General features: G+C 45.9%; 1 protein-coding gene across 1 annotated transcript; it reads left to right on the forward strand.

Moving 5' to 3' along the window:
- Positions 1 to 1,374: 1,374 nt before the first annotated feature.
- Positions 1,375 to 15,494, forward strand: waca (WW domain containing adaptor with coiled-coil a). Its single transcript, XM_068747851.1, has 13 exons — positions 1,375 to 1,581; positions 1,781 to 1,811; positions 2,583 to 2,775; positions 6,116 to 6,207; positions 6,986 to 7,101; positions 7,192 to 7,304; positions 8,970 to 9,224; positions 9,921 to 10,043; positions 10,278 to 10,426; positions 11,102 to 11,208; positions 12,662 to 12,848; positions 12,944 to 13,071; positions 14,425 to 15,494. Exons 1-13 carry the CDS (start codon positions 1,541 to 1,543, stop codon positions 14,492 to 14,494), a joined length of 1,605 nt encoding a protein of 534 aa, XP_068603952.1. The 5' UTR covers positions 1,375 to 1,540; the 3' UTR covers positions 14,495 to 15,494.
- The last annotated feature ends 5,051 nt before the right edge of the window (positions 15,495 to 20,545 follow it).

Raw genomic sequence — 20,545 nt, forward strand, 5'->3', positions numbered from 1 at the left:
CGAATGTACGTTATATTTTCTTAAGTTATTCCTGTGTTTTTCTTGACAACGAAGTGTGTGTAATCCGAGTATCCAATTATTAAATGCCGTGAATACATATTTGAACAATACGAAAAGTGCTTTATTTCATTTTACAATTCAGACTCACAAAAACATTTGCTTGTAAATGTCTTTCTGTGTGTGAAAATGTTATATAAATCTAGAAGTTCTCGATAGAAGCATTCTCTTTCTTGAGGCCGCACTAAAGAGCATTGTGTGCCAAAATGCTGAATAGCAGCATCTTTTGTTCTCAGCTGGCAATATGATGTGGGATAGGCTATATTGTCTATGAAAAACGGGGCTTGGCAGCCCTTCTCTGACAACAACTCATTATGAAACCTCTTAATCTGTCTCCAACAAAGTTTTGGTATACAATACATAATTGTATTTTCATCCAGCGATGCTCCATTTTTTGAAAATATATTAATTTGTTTTGACTGCAACATTATTGTGTTATTTGACCATGATGTTGTGTCCAGACCTTTATTTCAGGTAAAAACAGTGAATACAAAAATCCAAAATTTTTGGCTACGGAGCCTTTGCTAAATGGACTACGGGAACCATGACAATGTTTTGGTGCACTCTGCCTTGTCAAAAAGTGATCAGACCAAGATTGAGGAACTCTTAGAAATAAGAGGGGTATATTTGAAATAATTAATTACTGTGGCGATTACCTGCGATGGCGAATTATGACCACTAGATGTCAGGAGAAAACAGGTCACGACAAATATAAGCTTGTTTTGGCCTACAGTATATTTTCTATGCTTTTATATTTTTATCTTTATGGAAAGCACTCCCTGCCAGAGGCTAACGGACTCAGTTTCTGAAAATATAATATAAAATAAAAAAAATACACCTTTATTCCGACGGGAGCAAACGCAAATAAAGGCTTCACAAGTTGGGTTCTCGACAGTTTGTATCCCGGATGTTCCCGTCGAAAGAGGGAGGTGGAGAAAGGGGATGGGTGCCATCTAGGTTGCCAGGTCTGCTTTATAGTCACGATTACGGTTGTCTTTGAGGCAAGCTTGACAAAATTGTTAGACACACGCGATTTGAAAAATAATATTTTTATATTTCCTATAATGTGTGTGTACCTAATACACTTTTTGACAAATGTACTCATATTTTAGTTCGAGTAGTAACTTAAATAAATATAAGCTTAATAACGTTGCACATCTAAGCCAATAAGCAAGCATATGGAGATGGTAAGAGTGCATAATGGCAACATAGCACATATTTGCGGGAGGGGTTTATTATCTGGCAACCACGCGCGCCGCGCCGCCGCTGTGTTTTGCTGCCAGTCGGAGACACGGCTGTGTTCGAGTGGGAGATGGACTGAGGGAGGGCGCTCTTTCGACCAGTGCCGCTGTTAGCATTGAAACATCCACAAGCTAGGCTTAAATAATTGAAGATTTCAGGTCGCAGAATCTAAAAGAAAATAAATATACAGTAACGTTACCAGTCTTTCACACCCCACTCTAAACACACTAACACGGCATTGATGGTAATGTATGCGAGGAAACAACCGAGACTCGGCGATGGGTAAACATCTTTTAACGTTACTTATTCCGATTTCCCTTTTCCTCGTAGCTACGCTTTTGACAATCCGCCATTTTTTTTTATTGAAACCAAAATAAGTGTCTGGAAACTTGCATGCTCAGCAGTTTCAACACTTAGAACTATTTCTCAACATTGACATTTGAAGATTCAATATTCACGGCGGTTTTCTTTCCATTCGCAGGTGCGACCGAAGAGATACTCAGCCCTACCAGGTACTTGTTAGCTAACCCTAGCCTGCTAGCTTGCTAGCAGCAAATAAGATTAAAATGGACACTCTAGTTCAGGCTTCTGGAGAGCACAACAGGCCCCAGTCAGTGCGGAAAATATCGGAAAAAGTCATCGATATTACTTAAAATTGTTGTCTGAGAGCGGCAAATATTTCCCAACATAAATGCCGCAAGTTAATGTCAACATAGAGTAAATGTTTCCGTCGAATTTAGTTAAGATATATACGATACAGGCTGTCAGTTAGCTTGCTAGCCAGTCCGATCAGGGCCTGACCGCAATCTGTCATTTTAAAGCTAATCTGTCGACACAGCAAAATCGCAGTAAAATGCAATTTATTAGTGTTTAACTAATCAATAGTAAACAAGCCGCAGCGAATGTTACTGCTGGCCCTTTCTGGTATGTTTACTTCGTCATTCAGAAATTGTAAATGTCAGTATTCATAAACATAGTTACGAAGTTACTTAATGTGGCTACTCGAAGATTTTACACTAAAAAAAGAATTCGTAGGCGTAAATGTGTTGCTTTAAATGTTAATTAGCTACACGAATGGAGATGAGCCTAAAAAACTAAAACCCAAATATGTTCAAACCTTGGTGTACAAGTCTCCTGGTACTGCATTAGTTGTACAACAGCACCATAATATGCGAATACACACCACTACTGGATTGAGAGACCCCTGTTGGGTTTAGAAGGCTGAATGTCACTGTTCATACGAGACAATCGATGGTAGTGGGCTGTTTGATTTGTCATTGCAGACTCTCAAGTACTCCTCAAAGAGCCACCCGGGAGGCGACCACCGGCACGAAAAGATGCGCGACTCCTCCGATGTCACTCCTCCCTGCAAGATGCTCCGGAGGGCCGACAGCCCCGAAAATAAACACGCGGACAGCACGGGGCACAGCAGAGCGAAAGCTGTCCACGCACACCGGGCCAGAGAGCGGGATGGAGGTGAGGCGCCGTGGTTACTGGTTTATATCGCCATTTTGTTTTTTTTTTGTTCTTTTTGATGGATGTTGGTACGGCGATGACCAAGATAATTACGCTGTCATCTAGTTCATTAGACATTTTCATTTTCATTGTCTCCCCATTTATTAATGTCTCAATTAAGGTTGTTGTATGTTGTTATTTGTACCTTTTAGCATTCTAGACAGAATTTCACTTGTCAGTAGGAATCAGCGTATTCAATGATTTTTATAGGAATGAAGACAAATGCTTCATTATATTGGAATCAACGAGATGTTTTTGAAGTGGAGGTTTGAGTAAGAAGTTGCCATTTGAAAATACATTGTAAGAAAACATGAGAACTATCTTTTTAAAAAAAGAATATCTCATTAGAAGTAAATAACTTGGTCTGTAGATGTTTACTCAAAGGGTTCGTGAAAAAGTACTGAAGCTTTTTTTTGTTTTTACGTTTGAGATTAAATGATTTTAGCATGTACATTTGAAACCAGAAGTTTACGTACCCTATATAAAAACACACGGGCTTTTCTTTCTGACTGTCCGACATGAAATCAGAATAAACTATTCCTGTTTTAAATCAGTTACAATTTACCAAATTATTTCGATTTTTTAAATGCCAGAATAATGAGAACAGGAATATTTTGGACAAATTTTTTTATTTATTTTTTAAAAGTTAAAAACGCCAAGATTGCTATGCCTTTAAACAATTTTGGGAAGCCCAGATGATGATGATGTCCTCTCTGTGGAAGTTTCTTTATTGACATCACTTGATTTAATTAGAGACACACCTGTGGATGTGCTTAAAGGCACACCTGAAGCAAGCTGCTTCATTGTGTAACGTCATGGGAAAATCAAAAGAAATCTGTCAAGATATCAGGAGGAGAATTGTTGACTTGCACAAGTCCGGTTCATCCTTGGGTGCGAGTTCCAAATGCCTAAATGTGCCACGTTCATCTGTTCAGATGGTTATAAGCATCATGGGAACGTCCAGCTATCATCCCGCTCAGGAAGGAGACGGTCTGAAAGGTCTCCATCAACCCAAGGACAAAAGCAAAAGACCTTGTGAAACGAGTACTGCACCGACGTGGGCTGAAAGGCTGCTCTGCCAGGAAGAAGCCGTTACTCCAAATGAAACACAAATGAGACGGATTACTGTTTGCAAATGCACACAGGGGCAAAAAGCTTCATTTTTGGAGACGTGTCCTGTGGTCTGATGAAACCAAAGTTGAAGTGTTTGGCCACAATGGCCGTTGGTACGTTTGGAGGGAAAAGGGGGACGCCTGCAGGCCTCAGAACGCCATCCCAACTAAAATATGGGGGCGGTAGCATCATGTTTTGGGGTTGATCTGCTGCAGGAGGAACTGGTGCACTTCACAAAATAGATGGAATCTTGAGGAAATATTGAAGCAACATCTAAAGACATCGGCCAGTAAGTTGACGCTTGGGTGTAAGTGGGTCTTCCAAATGGACAATGGCCCAAATCATACTGCCAAACTGGCTACGAAGTGGCTTCCAGCCCAGACTGAACATTGATGGGTAGCGAGGGGGAGCAAGACGGTCTATAAATAGTTCTGTCAGGAGGAATGGGAAAAATTCCTGCCAAATCTTGAGAAAGTTGTGGAAGGAGATCCGAAACGTTTGACCCGAGGCATACAGTTTATAGGCAATAGTACCAAATACTAAGGAAATGTATGTAAACCTCTGACTTAGAAAAACATGATGAGAAATTGTCCCGAAAAAATTGTGTTCTCGTTATTCTGGCATTTAGCAAATAGAAATAATTTGGTTAAATTGTAGTTGCCTTGAAACAGGAATAGTTTATTCTGATTTTATGTCGGACACAGGGGAAAAAGGAAATGTGTGTTTTTATGTGGCGTACGTATACTTCTGGTTTCATCTGTATACCGTGAGCTATTTTTAAGCGTGTGTCACAGAACTCTTGCATGTTAGCGGGAGCGTGGAGGGCATGTACGTGCAGAGTTTAGCATGATGTGGAGCTCATAGACATAGACGGCGTAGACACGTGTTCTTTCCTTTAGCAGAAACTCCTATTCTTACAAAAAATGGATTGTAATTGGTCCTCAATTAAAAATTATTGTTGGGTTTATGGGTATCAATCAACATTTGCCATATACAATTTTAAACTGTTAAACCAGAAATCACTGCAGTCACTGTAATACTTGAGTCGCAGCTCATTCAATTGATGCGTTATATAGCTAGATGAAAGGGCGTTTGTATTTTTACAGGTAATCTGCTCATATTATTTAAACATCAAATGAAGCATTCTGAATGCGCTGAGTCCCCTTTAGCGGCTTCTGTTGCACCACCGGCTGCAAGAACAGGCATCGCTGTCCAAGTGCTGAACGGGTGCTGAAGCAGAGAGCATGTAGGGTAGTTTGGTGCGTTTGAGTCGATAAAGTGGGCTGTCTGTTGACTTTGTTGCTGCTGTCTTGTGCCGCTTGGCTGGTATTAAACGTTATGCTGTAGGTAGTACCGGTACATCATATGCAATACTTGTCCTTCATTTAGCACACGTGCCGGCCTCCTTTATGCGTCCTGCCCAAACGCAGCATCCTGGGTTATCTTTGCCGTAGCTCTCGCATGCGACAAAGAATCGTCTATCCCGGCGGTCACCAACCTTTTCCAAGTCAAATCACTTCTCATGCACAAATGTGAGCCAAGATCTTCTATTCTTAGATATGAGAAATTAGCATCCATGGAAATTGGGCCTTCTGAAAAGCTCTCGCTATAAAACTACGCAAAGCACTCTCCCAAACACTGTTGTGTTGGCAGTTTAGACACAATAGAAAGGAAATGAGCAGTGACGGGATGGAAACGCAGCGTGGAGCTGAACAAAGCGTGTTCATGTTAATACGCACTACTGAACGTTTCATTTCTCGAGGCAGTGTGAACTGCTCTGGTGCAGAATGCTGTGCAGCGGTTCATCTCTAGCCAGTGATGGCGTTGACTGCACGTTATCAGGCAGCAGCTCATGGTCAGGAACGCCTTGCCTCGCCGTCGGCGAGCTTCCTGTCAGGCAGGCGGGTTCTCCGTTTCCTTGGTTTCGTTTGCAGTGTGTCCCCGTAGTCGTCGTCACACACTCAGAGATGTTACCGTTGAAGTTGAACTGTGACATAATCTAGATTAAGTCCTAAAACGTTCCTTTCATGATGGTCATCAGACTTCAGAGGTTGGGTTGCAGTTTTTTTTAATTGCCTTCCTGTTGAGGAGCCAGATGTTTCATCTGGTTCTTTCACTGACTGTTCCTGACTGTTTCTGTCTGTTCCTGACTGTTTCTGACTGTTTCCCTCTCCTTGTCTTGTTTCAGGGACCAGTTATTCTCCACAAGAAAATTCTCACAACCACAGTTCCCTTCATAGCTCAAACTCACATTCGAACCCCTCAAAGACCTCAGACACAGTAAGTGTCGCCATGGCGACGCATGGTTTTTCCTGTCGACCAGCCTGGATTGCCTCTTTTGTCATGTTCTCGATGCATCAATATAAACCTTGAATGCTGCTACTTCTATAATATTTATTTTTAATTTTCAGCGGCAGAAAAGTCAAACCTGTCTTTCTCTCGCTCCTACGCTCCTGATGGATTGTTTTCATTTTCAAAAATGTATTTTACTTGGCAAAGAAAGTAGTTGAGAAATAAATTCGTAAAAAGTAAAATGTTGCCACTGATTTAAAAAAAATAAAAAGGCAACGTTATTTTACTGTCTTAAAGCAAACTGTGTAATACTGTTGTTGGGAGAGCATGATGAAGAGTAAGTGTACATTATATACAATCTAAGGTGCGCATACTAAACGGTGATAATCTTTATTACCGCCCAAGGATCAGTGAAAATGTGGTTGTTGGCATATTCCGCGTTTCACTTTGCTTTTCATGATTGGATAAGGAGACGGGACCGTATTAAACTCGGCTGCGTAATGAGAGTACGTTATAATGTAACTGAGGCTGTCGACTCTAGATAACGGCGTTCTAATACAATGCAGGAAAGATGAGCGTAGATCACTGAGCATTTCGGCTTTTGTTACTTTACCAACCTCACGCTGTCTGTGAGCTGCAGGCCGGCTGCCGGTGTCTCCACAGCTACGGGACACGACACGCATCACAAGCTCTTACATCAGATCTCATCAGCAGACAATTTGATTCTGTGCGTCCTCTCTCATCTTCCTGAATATCTTCTTCTCAGCCTTACGAACCCGGTGAAGACTGGTCGGAGCACATCAGCTCGTCTGGAAAAAAATACTATTACAACTGCAGGACGGAGGTGTCCCAGTGGGAGAAGCCCAAAGAATGGCTGGAGAGGTGACCCTGACCTCTTATTTGTTCAGACTTTATTACAGTGCGTCACCTAAATATTTGTTTTGGCATCAGCAATGTTTCTATGTTTCACAGAGAACAGAGACAAAAAGAGGCCACGAAGACTGCCGTTAACAGTTTCCCCAAAGACCGGGACTACAGGAGGGAAGCTCTGCAGGCGTCGGCGGCGTCCGGCTTTACTGGTCCCAGTAAGTGGAACAATGCGCATTATCATCAGCAGCAACGCTGCCAATGAGCATAATTACATCGTCTTGCTTGGCTTGCCCAAAGTAGGGTCGTATATTACTCTGAAATGGGGTCGGCGTTAATAAGCATTTTGCTTCTGCCGACTCCTTTTGGACTTTTCGTCTTCGCTGTTGTTCACTCGTGGTTTTTATTGTGCCAAACTTTGAAGTGCTCAAAAGAAAAAAGAGCTGAACCGAGTATAAATATGTTTCCTATCATGCCACCGTCTTCCTGCAAAACTACCTGAAGGCCCTTCGGGCTGAGCTTCATGGCTGATCAGTCAGTGAGGACTGTGCCGAGCTGACCTTTGGCTGATGAATGCTAAGGAACTGCTTAGAAATGTCTGATCCTTTGCTCTGAGCAACATACGGTGGCACAATACTCTAACTAATGTGGCCGTCTCATCTTAAGAACAGTTGGCGTTCACGCCATCGACGTAAGTCCACGTTTTCCGTGGATGTTCCACGCACACGTTTAATGTCGTCTTTGAGTTGGACTTGGTGTGAGTGGGGGAGGAAGTCCGGCCTGCATGCCCTCGTTTCCCATTCAGTGCGAGTCCCAGTCCCTCACATGAACTCTCAATAAGGAGCACAGCTTAAGGAAGGAGTACGACCTACGCCGGTTTGTTCCCAGTTAAACTGAGTTTCCACGTTGGAGCTGGACGCCGCACCGTTTCGTGATCCTGCGAGCGTTTGTTTAACTTTACGTTCCTTCTCTGTACGATTACATCGTTTGAGAGTTCTGGCACACTGGGCCGATTTCACTCATTGTCACTTCAGTTCAGAGAGAATCCAGATTCATGTCAAAACAAATGTATCAGTTTCCAAGTTACAGGACGAAGGAAATGGACACGTTGCTTGACAGCACCTTGAGTCGCCTTTGACGCGTGTGAGGTGGGATGCTGTGTAGCAGAAAGACTCCCAGTAGCGTGTACTGTCAGTCGGGCGTTTCTCCCGCTGCTGTTTCTGTAGTTCAAGTATTCTGTCCTTCCCTTGTTAAAGTCAATCCTGAACATCGCCTGGAAGAGTCCCCCTTGATACCGCTCGCTTTTCACCAGGGGTGTAACGATTCAGCTCGCTATTCCCCTCTGCATTTATCCGGGCTTGGGACCGGCTCAATGCTCCCTATGAGGTTGCATTAGGTTTCAACTTGGTCATCATTCTGTTTGTTGTGTAACACCAGAGATGTGTTTATCTCTCCATTTATGCTGTTAGAAGTTAACGTTTTATTCGTCTTTATTTTGAAGATCTTGAACCTCTTTCCTGCTAAATTATTTCCAAACAGGAGATCTACAGCCCTCTTTATGTTACTTACTTTACAAAGGATGATTCTTTACTTGTATTTCCTGATTCCACTATAATAAAGTGGAATAATTTGAGTCATTGTGAAAACTACTACTAATGATAATAACTATAAAACACAATACTGGGCTATTTTTCCAAACTTTAGGTTCTCATATTGTTTATTTGTTTTTAGTACAAATACTGAAATAGTAATGGAGTATTTAGTATTTATAGCAAATATGTGATAATTGTGAGTTTACTAGCAATCCATGTCAGTCCTGAGTCGAAATCCAGCCCATAATGAGTGAGACGGCCCCCTTTCATAATCCCTTCTGCTGCCTTCAGAGTCGGCCCAGGGTGAGAAGCCCACAGCGACCCTTTGCCCCCAGTCCCAGTCATCGTCCTCAGGCTCAGGGAGCTTGAATCCCTCATCGGCGCCCCCTGGAGCCTCTGCCGCCACGGTGCCGGTGTCTCCGGTCCTGCAGTCCCACGCCCCTCCTCTACTTCAGGACCCCACCCTGCTCCGCCAGCTTCTCCCAGCACTTCAGACCGCCCTGCAGCTCAACAATGCCAGCGTGGACATGGCAAAAATCAACGAAGGTACGACGAGCTGAGACCAGTGTCGGCGTTCACTGCAACTCTCCACGCAATGAGCTGTTTGCCAGAAGTCAGCTGGCGTGTTCTCTCGTGGGCTGATGCACAATAAAGCCAAAAAAAAATCATTGATATTTATCATTGATGTGCAATTTAATAATAAAATCTAAAGAGTATAAAGTGCTGATCGGCCATTTCATGAGATGCGTTACCAATCTGACGTTGTTGTTGGTGAGACCGTAGAGCAGTGACTACAGACTGGTAGTTAGCTGCATTAGAGCCAAAGTGGGGGGGGGGGGGGGGGGAGGGACTAATCAGCCTGTTTCTAGCCTGCGTTGCTGTCTGGACAGAGAACGCCTCGGGAGCAGAGAGAGCTTTCAAATTGGAGCTGGAGAGTAGGATGAGCAGCCGGTCGTCGTTGGGTCGAGACACTGACTGTAACTATTAGGGACGTCTTGCAGGCAGCGCACCACGAATCCAGTTCATCCAGCTCGGAGAATCTCCCCCTGCTGTTTACAGTCGGCGTTAACGAGTCGTACGTTTGAGCATTTTCCATTCAGTGGGTGAGGAGCATGTTAGCTCGGGCTAGCCTGGCTGCTCGTTGACCGTCCAGTAGAGAAAGCCTTTGTCGTACGTGCAGTTAATACACCGTGCCTCAGAGGAGCAGAAGGACGGCCTGTAACGATGTCTGTCTGCCTCTAGTTCTCACAGCTGCCGTCACGCAAGCTTCATTACAGTCGATGCTCCATAAGATCCTCACCGCTGGACCGTCGGCCTTCAACGTCACGACGATCCTGTCTCAAGCTGCTCAACTCTCTAGCCAAGGTGAACGTGGCTGTCTCGCTGTCTTTGGTTGTAAAAGTTCTGGCTTCCATATATTGAGTTGAAGATGATGCAGCTAATTCAAAATGCCTTTTCTGACCCGTGTGTTTGTAAATGCGGTCTTACTGGGTGATTCTGATCGTCCGTCTGCTCCGTCGTCTTCCTGCCGGGTAATAAATGTGCTCGATTGTCGTGATCCCTTATCTTGTCTCGTTGTTTCGCGTGCCCCTCAAACAGCTCAGCAATCGAACCAGTCCCCGATGTCGCTGACATCGGACGCGTCGTCGCCCAGATCTTACGTTTCTCCGAGGATCAGCACGCCGCAGACCAACACCGGGCCCCTGAAACCGCTCCTCAACACGCAACCAATCATCTCGCAGCCGAAGGTGAGGCAGAAGGTTACTGAGGTCGGCAATCTTTGAAACTATTTATTCTATTTTCATTAGAAGCAGTTCCCAGTTTGAACACAGGGGCTGCAGGGCTCTGTGTTTTCAGCTGTAAACTGCACAGACTGATGTTTTGGGGTGACTGTGGTTCGGGTCGTCCGGTCTTTTGAATCCCGGCTGCCGATTCGATGACTATGAAACAACTTGGACCAATGAGAGCGCACCAGAAGGAATCAAAAGAGGAAGGCGGTGCAGAAGTTGGCAGAACTTGTGTCAAAATAAGTTGTTGTCAGACTAGAAGTACCAATTATGAACTGTAAATATTGTAAATGTGAGTAGAACCTATAGCTAGAGAGCAATTCTTGCATTGAATAGAGTTGTTTTCTCAGAATGAGAACAAGTGAGTTGAGGGACTCAAAGACAGACAATTGAAGACAAATGGGACCTCAAGGCTCAAAGCACAGACCTAACATGGATGCAATAGGCGGTGGAATTGTGTTTAATGTGCGTTTCACTCGGATCTTGTCTTCGCTACGACTCCAGATGTCATCAGAATTGTACGGAGTCGGGTTCCCTGTGGGACCGGCCGGCTTCCTGTTGTTCCTATGATGCGGGCTGCAGCTTGTGTGTTGTGGAGAGAACGCTCATGCACTGTGTGTGACCTGCTGTGTTCAGGTGAGCGCACCTTCAGTGAAGCAGGCGTCTCATCCCCAGCCCCCATCCCAGCAGCCCCCCTCCAGCGACGTCACCACGGCTTCACCGCGCACCCTCCAGCGGCAAGGGTAGGTACGACCACGATGCGCGCGGCGAGGAAAGCGGAATGGGGCCGTCTATTAATGGAAACTGCTGAATGTTGCCTGTTACAGTCAAGTTTAGTCCATTGTTCCATTGCTTCCAAATTAGTTTTCTTTTAAGGAAGGAATTTCCTTTGGGATAAATAAAGTGTATGCAGTGGAGCCTCGTTTTTTAAATTAATAGTTTAAAATGCGTCGGAAGTCGAGCAGATTGTCGGAGTTCCCTTCCCTCCCAACACCGCGGGCAAAAAGGTAAATGATAGAGAATTGTGTTAAATTAACTTTTATTACGCTTTTGTTTTTTGTATTGTTTACACTTTTATGTGTTTAGATACGTAGTTGCGTATTAAAATGACTGTAGGTTTGTACCGTAAACAGGCATTTATCTGCTGCGTAGGAACGGGCTAATCTAGTTTCCATCATTTCTTATGGGAAATATAGTTTCTGCTTTCGAACGAGTTATATTTGACAGATGTTGTCCTGAATATATCAGGAATGTAGTATTGTGGTCATTATTGCTTAAGGACTTGAGCTACGTGTTTTATGCATTGATGTGCTGCAACATAAAATCATCACAATGGAAATCCAGGCTTCCCTCACTTAACGGAGGTGAGCTCCGAAGACCCCGTCGCTAAACGATTTCGTTGACCAACTTTTTGTGTGGTCAAAAACATTTTACACACAATGGACCCCACAATCCGCTGGTGATGCTTCCGGGCTGTACCCCGCCTCACACCCATAGAAAAGCTGTGATGGGCAGATAAAGCAGACTTGAAAATTAGTGAATTTAAATATATATAGGTACATACCTGTACATATGTATGTACTCGCAACGCTCGTCATAACAGCGATTCCTTGTTAAACACGTACTTTCAAATATCCGAGTCGTCGTTTAAACGAGTGTGTCGTTGGTGAGGGCCTCCCGGTGCGTAATGAATAATGGAGATGTTGCTTCAGAAGTCGTTCGTTCGTTCAGGTTGACAATGACGCCATCTGCTGGCCATTGGTGGAACAATAAGTGGTTGCTGCTTCCAGTCTATTGTCATTTCATTTCCATGCCTGTTTGTGGTCTGAATTATCAGGAGTGTTTTTTTTACTATGAAAAATACTTTAAAGTAGGACTGGACGGTACTGCCTAAAAAACCGATATCTCGATATTTTTAGGCTTTATCGCGATACACGATATATTTATCTCGATATTCTGATTTCTCCTCTAAATTCAACCCTTTGATGCATAAAATGACGCAAATATAATGATTGACGCAGACCCTTCTGTTGGATTGGAAATTTGCGTGAAAAAGGGGTGGTGGGGGGGGGTCACAGTGTCCTGCGTCCCAGGAGAGAGTGGGGGATGCTGTGCACTGAGCGACAGCTCGACAGCGATTGGAGCCCAACACAACCATGAATAAACACTGTGCCTCATTCCTGGGGTGGGTTGCAGGAGTCAGAGGAGTCCCTCCCCAGGGTCGAACCACGTCACCTCCAGCAGCAGCAACCCTGCCTGTGCCCCCACCGCTGCCTCGGCCGCCCGGCCCTCCTCTTCCTTCACCCCCGCCCTCGCCGCCCACTTCAATGAGAGTCTTATCAGACATGTGCAGGGCTGGCCTGCGGAGCACGCAGAGAAGCAGGTGTCGAGTCTTCAGCCTCTCATTCTCGTGTCATTTAGTCTGATTGAGCTGAAAGCAGCAGTTTAAACCCATTTTGTTTCTGACGCATCCTGAAGGCGTCGAGACTCCGTGAAGAGGCTCACACCATGGGGAGCATCTGCATGTCGGAGAACTGCACCGAGCTCAAGAACCTGCGCTCCTTGGTCCGGGTCTGTGAAATACAAGCAACGTTGCGTGAGCAGAGGTGAGAACATGAGCGTGTCCTCTTAGCGTGTAGCGTGCGCCTCTCGGCGTGTAGCGTGTGTCTCTTAGCGTATAGCGTACGTCTCTTGGCGTGTAGCGTGCGTCTCTTAGCGTGTAGCGTGCGTCTCTTAGCGTGTAGCGTGCGTCTCTTAGCGTGTAGCGTACGTCTCTTAGCGTGTAGCGTGCGTCTCTTAGCGTGTAGCGTGCGTCTCTTAGCGTGTAGCGTGCGTCTCTTAGCGTGTAGCGTGCGTCTCTTAGCGTGTAGCGTGCGTCTCTTAGCGTGTAGCGTGCGTCTCTTAGCGTGTAGCGTGCGTCTCTTAGCGTGTAGCGTGCGTCTCTTGGCGTATAGCGTACATCTCTTAGCGTGCAGCGTACGTATCTTAGCGTGCAGCGTACGTCTCTTAGCGTGCGTCTCTTAGCGTGTAGCGTGCGTCTCGTAGCGTGCGTCTCTTAGCGTGTAGCGTGCGTCTCGTAGCGTGCGTCTCTTAGCGTTTAGCGTGCGTCTCTCGGCGTGTAACGTGCATCTCTCGGCGTTTAGCGTACATCTCTTAGCGTGTAGCGTGCGTCTCTTAGCGTGTAGCGTGCGTCTCTCAGCGTGTAGCGTGCGTCTCTCGGCGTGTAGCGTGCGTCTCTCGGCGTTTAGCGTGCGTCTCTCGGCGTTTAGCGTGCGTCTCTTAGCGTTTAGCGTACGTCTCTCAGCGTTTAGCGTGCGTCTCTCGGCGTGTAGCGTGCGTCTCTCGGCGTGTAGCGTGCGTCTCTCGGCGTGTAGCGTGCGTCTCTCGGCGTGTAGCGTGCGTCTCTTAGCGTTTAGCGTGCGTCTCTCGGCGTGTAGCGTGCGTCTCTCGGCGTGTAGCGTGCGTCTCTCGGCGTGTAGCGTGCGTCTCTCGGCGTGTAGCGTGCGTCTCTCGGCGTGTAGCGTGCGTCTCTCGGCGTGTAGCGTGCGTCTCTCGGCGTGTAGCGTGCGTCTCTCGGCGTGTAGCGTGCGTCTCTCGGCGTGTAGCGTGCGTCTCTCGGCGTTTAGCGTGCGTCTCTCGGCGTGTAGCGTGCGTCTCTCGGCGTGTAGCGTGCGTCTCTCGGCGTGTAGCGTGCGTCTCTCGGCGTGTAGCGTGCGTCTCTCGGCGTGTAGCGTGCGTCTCTTAGCGTTTAGCGTGCGTCTCTCGGCGTGTAGCGTGCGTCTCTCGGCGTGTAGCGTGCGTCTCTCGGCGTGTAGCGTGCGTCTCTCGGCGTTTAGCGTGCGTCTCTCGGCGTTTAGCGTGCGTCTCTCGGCGTTTAGCGTGCGTCTCTCGGCGTTTAGCGTGCGTCTCGATCCAGGCACAAGCGCTTACCTTTCTGGGTGTTTCCTTTTCCTCCACAGGATACTGTTTCTGAGACAGCAAATCAAAGAACTTGAAAAGTTGAAGAATCAGAATTCTTTCATGGTCTGAGAAACTTCTGGTTGGAAGCTGTGATCGGCATCGGGGGGGGGGGGGGCGGGGGGGGCCCATTGCACATAGTTGATCAGTTCCTGTCGAGGCCAGTCTCAACGCACAGGAGCTGCAATCGGGCTGGCGTTGGATACAAGGACGAAACAAGAAGAGCTGTGATAGGCTGAGGAAGAGGAGGAGGAGGAGGAGCGTTGGACAAGACTTGGTTTTGTTTTGTAAAAACTCCCAACGGGACAGAAATGTAGATTTCTTGTGGATGTTATTCTGTATGCTGTAAATACGTTTCGTAGGTTGAAGCCACGCCTCTCAAAGCTTTTGACGCCGAGGCGACTCGCCGTTCCTTCGCGTTTGCTCGTCTGCGGACTTCAAGCTTCGTTTTGTCCGTTCAACGATCGCTGAGCCGTTGGAAGCGTGCGAACGGAGGAGGACGTTCTGAAACGGGACGCTTCGCCTACGGCTCGACGGCACAGTCGCGTCCGTCATCGCTTTGACTCCGATAATCTTAATCTAGAATCTCTTCCTTGCTGCTTGGTCGTGGTCGACGTTCCCCCTCTGCAGGTCGGTGGTCCGTGTCCAGCATGTCCTCCTCTGGACATGTCCTCCTCATGTCCTACCGATGGAGACAGTGCCTAGTGGGGGGGTTGGGTCGAGTAAATGCGTGCTGCTTTGGACCATCCCCTCCTGGTTTTCTTCTTTTCTTTGATTGGTCGGTTTCTGTTCCTCCTCCTCCTCCTCCTCTTCCTCCCGGGTCGTTCCTTTGTACAGTGCGCTGACGCCCGCGTGAGAAGGTTCTATTTATAAGAGTTGTAGTGACGAGCAGTAAATCACAATGGTATCCACGCTTTTTAACTCGCACCCACCGTAGGAGTGTCGTATTGCAGCTGCAGCAAGGTAGTGGCGGATGTTTGTGCATGACCTCTAGCGTTGTCGGGGGCAACGAGAGGCCACGAGGTCAAATGTGAAATGTACGTATTGTAATAAACGAGTTGATCTAAAGCGAGCACTGGTTATTTTTATTGATTATTGGGTTTGCTTCGTGCGTCGAGTGCCTTGTTGAGTCGCTGACCCGCGGACCCACCGGTTCCGGTTCCGCTTCCTGTTTCCTGTTGCACCGAGTAGCTTCTGTAGCGCCCCCCGCTGCCCTTTTGTTGCCCTCTGGTGGGCAGAAGCCTCTCTGCTGAGGCCTGTTGTCTCTGCGCCGCACACGGTCAAGGTGACCACGTTTCATTGTAATGTTTCCTGAAGTATATTTACAAATGAAATAAAAGCTGCCTCTCCAGGGCCATGCTGTTCTTGGGTTTTTAATGTCCCCTGCTGCCCCTGCTGGTGGCTCTATTGCACTGCAAAGCTCTGCTACAGTACTGTGAAAATACATTTCCCCTCCTTGTAGATTTCTTGCTGTTGTTCTTTGTCACAATTGAATGTTTCAAGATGGATTTAATTTACGGAAATGGCCACTTGACTGGACACAACGTTGCGATCGTCCTCTAAACATAATCGTTGTCCCTCCCTTGGCAGCAACAGATGCAGTCGATAGTTGACCCTGACTGGAAATGAAATTTCTGTGGCTGTCGTGATCTAATTTATTTAATAATCTGAAACACTTCGGTGTGACAAATATGCAAAAGGAGATGAAATTGGGAACGGGTACTTTTTCATTGCATTGTAGATGCATGATTACACAATTCATCCTGCTGAACTCTTTTAGATTCACAACAAAATACTTTTTGCATGATTGTACCGACTATTATAAAATGTTAATATCTCAGAAATGTTTCTGTTCTTGTGAGAGTGGACTGATCAAGATATAGCAAAATGTTATTACAAAAAATAGGAGGAAGGCTGGCCTTCATCACGTAAACAAATTACTGTAGAAAGTTACCTGCCAACAAAATATTTCAGCTTTATATTAAATCTCAAGGCAAGATGTGATTTCGTATTTTAACTCGTCCGCATCATCGTGATATAACAACTTAAACGTGTAATGTATGTAGAAGAATATATTTTTATACAATGTAAAACCCTTACTGTTATATTTTTGATTGATTATTACATGCTGCCTGTGCCCTTTATCTTTCACTGTGGCTTCACGGACGTTTCAAACATGCAAAACAAAACGGGTTGAACCAGGATGAGTCTGGATGCCTGAGCGTCAGGTATCCATGGTGATCGTTGAAACTGCAGTTTAAATCTACATCGAGACACCGATACTGACTTCCTTTTAGAATGAGTCTTCGGAGGAACATTAGAGCCGCTTCTATCCCATCATGAGACGTATATTTTTAACTTATTTATTGGTTTTCTATGTTGCTTCGCATCTCATTTTCATACGTTTCTGTGCTTCATCTTTATACATTTCCTCAGACTCGCTGATCTATTTGCATATTAATAAACTAAGCTGCTTCCTTTTTTCCCCAAACCTATATTATTAGACAGATTATCTACAAAATAAAATGTGTGTATTAGAGCAGATGCAGCGACTGAATTAATTCCATGTAAAAACAAAGATGGATGCCGTCGGTTTCCCGTCACTCGGCCTCAGAATGCGGATCTGGTAACCCAGCCGGCTGCATCAAAGACTCCCCGCGGCCTGCACAGCTTCGGCATGCAGGCGCATATCTGCTCGGATGCAGACATCGCTATCTTCAAGCAAGAATAGAAAAGATCGCAGAGGATGGAGACGGACCGCCTGTCCCTCATTGGTAGGAGACCTTGATGTGACTCGCATCAAAGGGAGCGGAGGAAGAGGAGGTGTGAGAGGAAGTCTGTCCTGGTGTCCTCGTGCGTCTTGGAGCCGGTTTGAGGTCTAGATCTCCACCATGATCTCTGCCAAGTTGAACAGTTTCGTCTTCTCTCAAGGTTCGGGTCATTCTGGGTCTCGTTTTTCAGGCTCATCTCACAAACTTGACTAGACTTGACCTCCCCTTTAACCTTCTGAGCAACAGCCTGGGGACCTTTGCCCATGCGGCAGAGGGTGGGGGGGCTTGTCACACAGAGCCCCTATTGTTCAAACCAGGTGACACCTACAAGTCTCCTAATGTGTGAAAGCAGACACAATCAATGGGTGTGATACCCCCCCGCCCCCCCCAAAACTCCCCTCTAAAGTCTAAAGTCATGCTCATCCTCTCAGCAGGGAAAGACACACAGGTTTGTGTTGCTGCTGGGGGGCCTTTCAAGCCCCCCCCCCCCCCTGCTGGCTGGGAGCAGGTCCAGCTCATCAAGCTGTGTGGGTTTAGAGATCGTCACCTCTTTGTCTACAGTCTGGGGGGGGGGGGGGGGTCTACGGTTCTACATTAAAATAATGCCCGGTGATGTCATGCAGGATGTTTTGACTTAGGTTGTTACGGGGTTTTAATTAAAGCAGTTAAAGCAGTGTGGCATTGATGCGCTTGTGTTTCAAAGGAATAGATATACTCAATAATATAATTAATAATCAATCATATAATCAACTAGTTGAATAATTGTGATGTTTGCTCTGAGGCGGAGATGAAGATGCCGAGGTTCTCCTTGGGAGTGACCCGGTTGGGTATGTGCTTCCTCAATCATGTCATCATTTTATCTACATTTGAATTATGCTTTTAAGGTTTGTACACATTTAATATAACAAAGTAAGGTCATATATTGCTTATTCTCCTTTGCGGTTAAAACTGATGTCCTGTTTTCCCACCCATTCAATGGTCTGGAATGTCAGAGTGTTTAGCCCAGATTGCAGAAACCGTCCAATAAGATAGTGAAAACATGCCAGGGTCATTCTGCATCAGTCTGCTGGAGGAGGAAAGATTTAGGTGAAAAGAACCTCCCAGAAAGACGAGAAATCCTCAGCTTGGACTCGACTCTTTGCTCTTCATCGTTTCGACACCGTGGAAGTAAGGTGAGGCAAGAACCCCGCGGCAAAGATGAGGATTCATTTCATCCTGTCTGTTCAATAAACCTTCAAATGAAATCCTTCATCTTGTCCCGTCTGTGGAATCTCAGGACCCGGGGAGTTCTGGACTGCTCGACCAGTGAAGGTATATAAAGAAGTGATTGAGAATATTACTGCGTGATCAAAAGTTATAATTGACATTATTATTATTATTATGTCCAGGACTGGGTTTTTGGGAAAGCCATAATTTAGAGTTTCCTTTCAGGTACGTCAAATCTGATGGAACTGGATTTTGTTTTGTTGGATTTGCATTCAATTGCTCACATATTGTTACTGTACGGACTAATCCAAGAACGGCAACCAACACTACCTCATTTCACCACCAGATGGCGATGTTTGACTGCCGTCCGCAGGGAAAGGCTGGTTTGCAGGGATGAGAACACGGTTGGTTTATAAAAGAGGCAGTTCTGACCACGTTTAGTTCAAACCATTGATGTCAAATACCTTAATAAACTGATAATAGTCATTTTAAAGTAAAAACACAGACAGGGACACACTATATAAATAGAAAGTGAGGACTAAAAGATCAGAGCAGACATTCCCTTCATTAGTCCCGCAAAGGGGAAATTACAAAAGACATGGCGTGATTTAACACGCAACCTTCTGATCTGGAGTCAGACGCGCTACCGTTGCGCCACGAGGTCTGCTTTTATTGGATAATAAGACGTCTGTGGACTCCTGCACTTAGGTGTAATGACGTCACGCGAGACGTGGACAGGCGCCTCGGTGGAATTGCAGACAATTAGGGTAATTGTATAGCTTTCAGTGCTCACTTAAGAAGCTTCCTCATCCACAGCTCAGTTCAAACCTGCAGAGGACGCAGCCGATAGTCCTGCAGAGGACAGCCGATAGTCCTGCAGAGGACAGCCGATAGTCCTGCAGAGGACAGCCGATAGTCCTGCAGAGGACAGCCGATAGTCCTGCAGAGGACGCAGCCGATAGTCCTGCAGAGGACAGCCGATAGTCCTGCAGAGGACGCAGCCGATAGTCCTGCAGAGGACAGCCGATAGTCCTGCAGAGGACGCAGCCGATAGTCCTGCAGAGGACAGCCGATAGTCCTGCAGAGGACAGCTGATAGTCCTGCAGAGGACAGCCGATAGTCCTGCAGAGGACAGCCGTCCTGCCTTCAGGATGAAATGTCTCTGACTATTACTCTTCCTGTCTTTGATTGTAATCCATCACTTATAAAGGCAGATCGTGTTTAATGTTTATGCAGCGTCATCAATGCACGTTTTGATGTCTTTGGAAAGAAAGAAAGAAAAAAAGATCTCGCGCACGTGTTTTGTTGATCAAATACAATTGCGTCTGTGCACGCGCGCCGCGTTGTCTCTGTGGCGCCATGTGCCTTTTTTGGATTGCTAATTGCTCCGAGCGTCTGTCCGTTCCTCCCTGCAGCAGGAGCAGCAGCGGGGAGGAGCCAGGAGGAGCGGGGGAGGAGCGGGGAGGAGCGGGGAGGAGCGGGGGAGGAGCCAGGAGGAGCGGCGTCAACGTGGCTGCCATCAAGGTAACCCCCCCCCCCCAGGTAGAGCAACAGGCCGGGCTGCTTCCCTCATAGGAAACGCGATCAACGCACCTCGAGATCAATACGGTGCTGAGCTTTTATTTGCGGAAAATAATTTTTGCTAACATTTAAATATTTAAATAGGTCTTTGTCTATTTTCACACACACACACACACACAGAAATCTTGGAACCAATATGAGTCCAATTGAAGAGAGAGAGAGAGAGAGAGAGAGAGAGAGAGAGTACTTGGCTAAGAAAATAAAAGCACGCAGTCGGTCATTCTATTAAACTGCTCAGCGACTGAGAGAATAAACTGATGCAGTAATTTATACTCATGCGTTGTGTTGTGTTTACACTCATGCGTTTAAACACAATAGCGCGCCAAGAAAATACACATTTTGTAAACGTCGATGAAAATATCACAAGTTTTTGAAGCCCAATCGATTTAATTCAGTCATGGTCCATATTTGAGTTATTTATATATATATATATATTTATATTAATTACTAATTTAATTCATATAGTATCTCCTAATCGATATTCTTTCCTTAGTAATAGTCTTTCTTATTCACTTCTTTAAAGCGTCTGAATTGAAATTAGACTTATTTTGAAAAAGGACCTCCT

Source organism: Brachionichthys hirsutus, chromosome 14 (assembly GCF_040956055.1).
Source record: "Brachionichthys hirsutus isolate HB-005 chromosome 14, CSIRO-AGI_Bhir_v1, whole genome shotgun sequence".
NCBI classification, from domain to species: domain Eukaryota; kingdom Metazoa; phylum Chordata; class Actinopteri; order Lophiiformes; family Brachionichthyidae; genus Brachionichthys; species Brachionichthys hirsutus.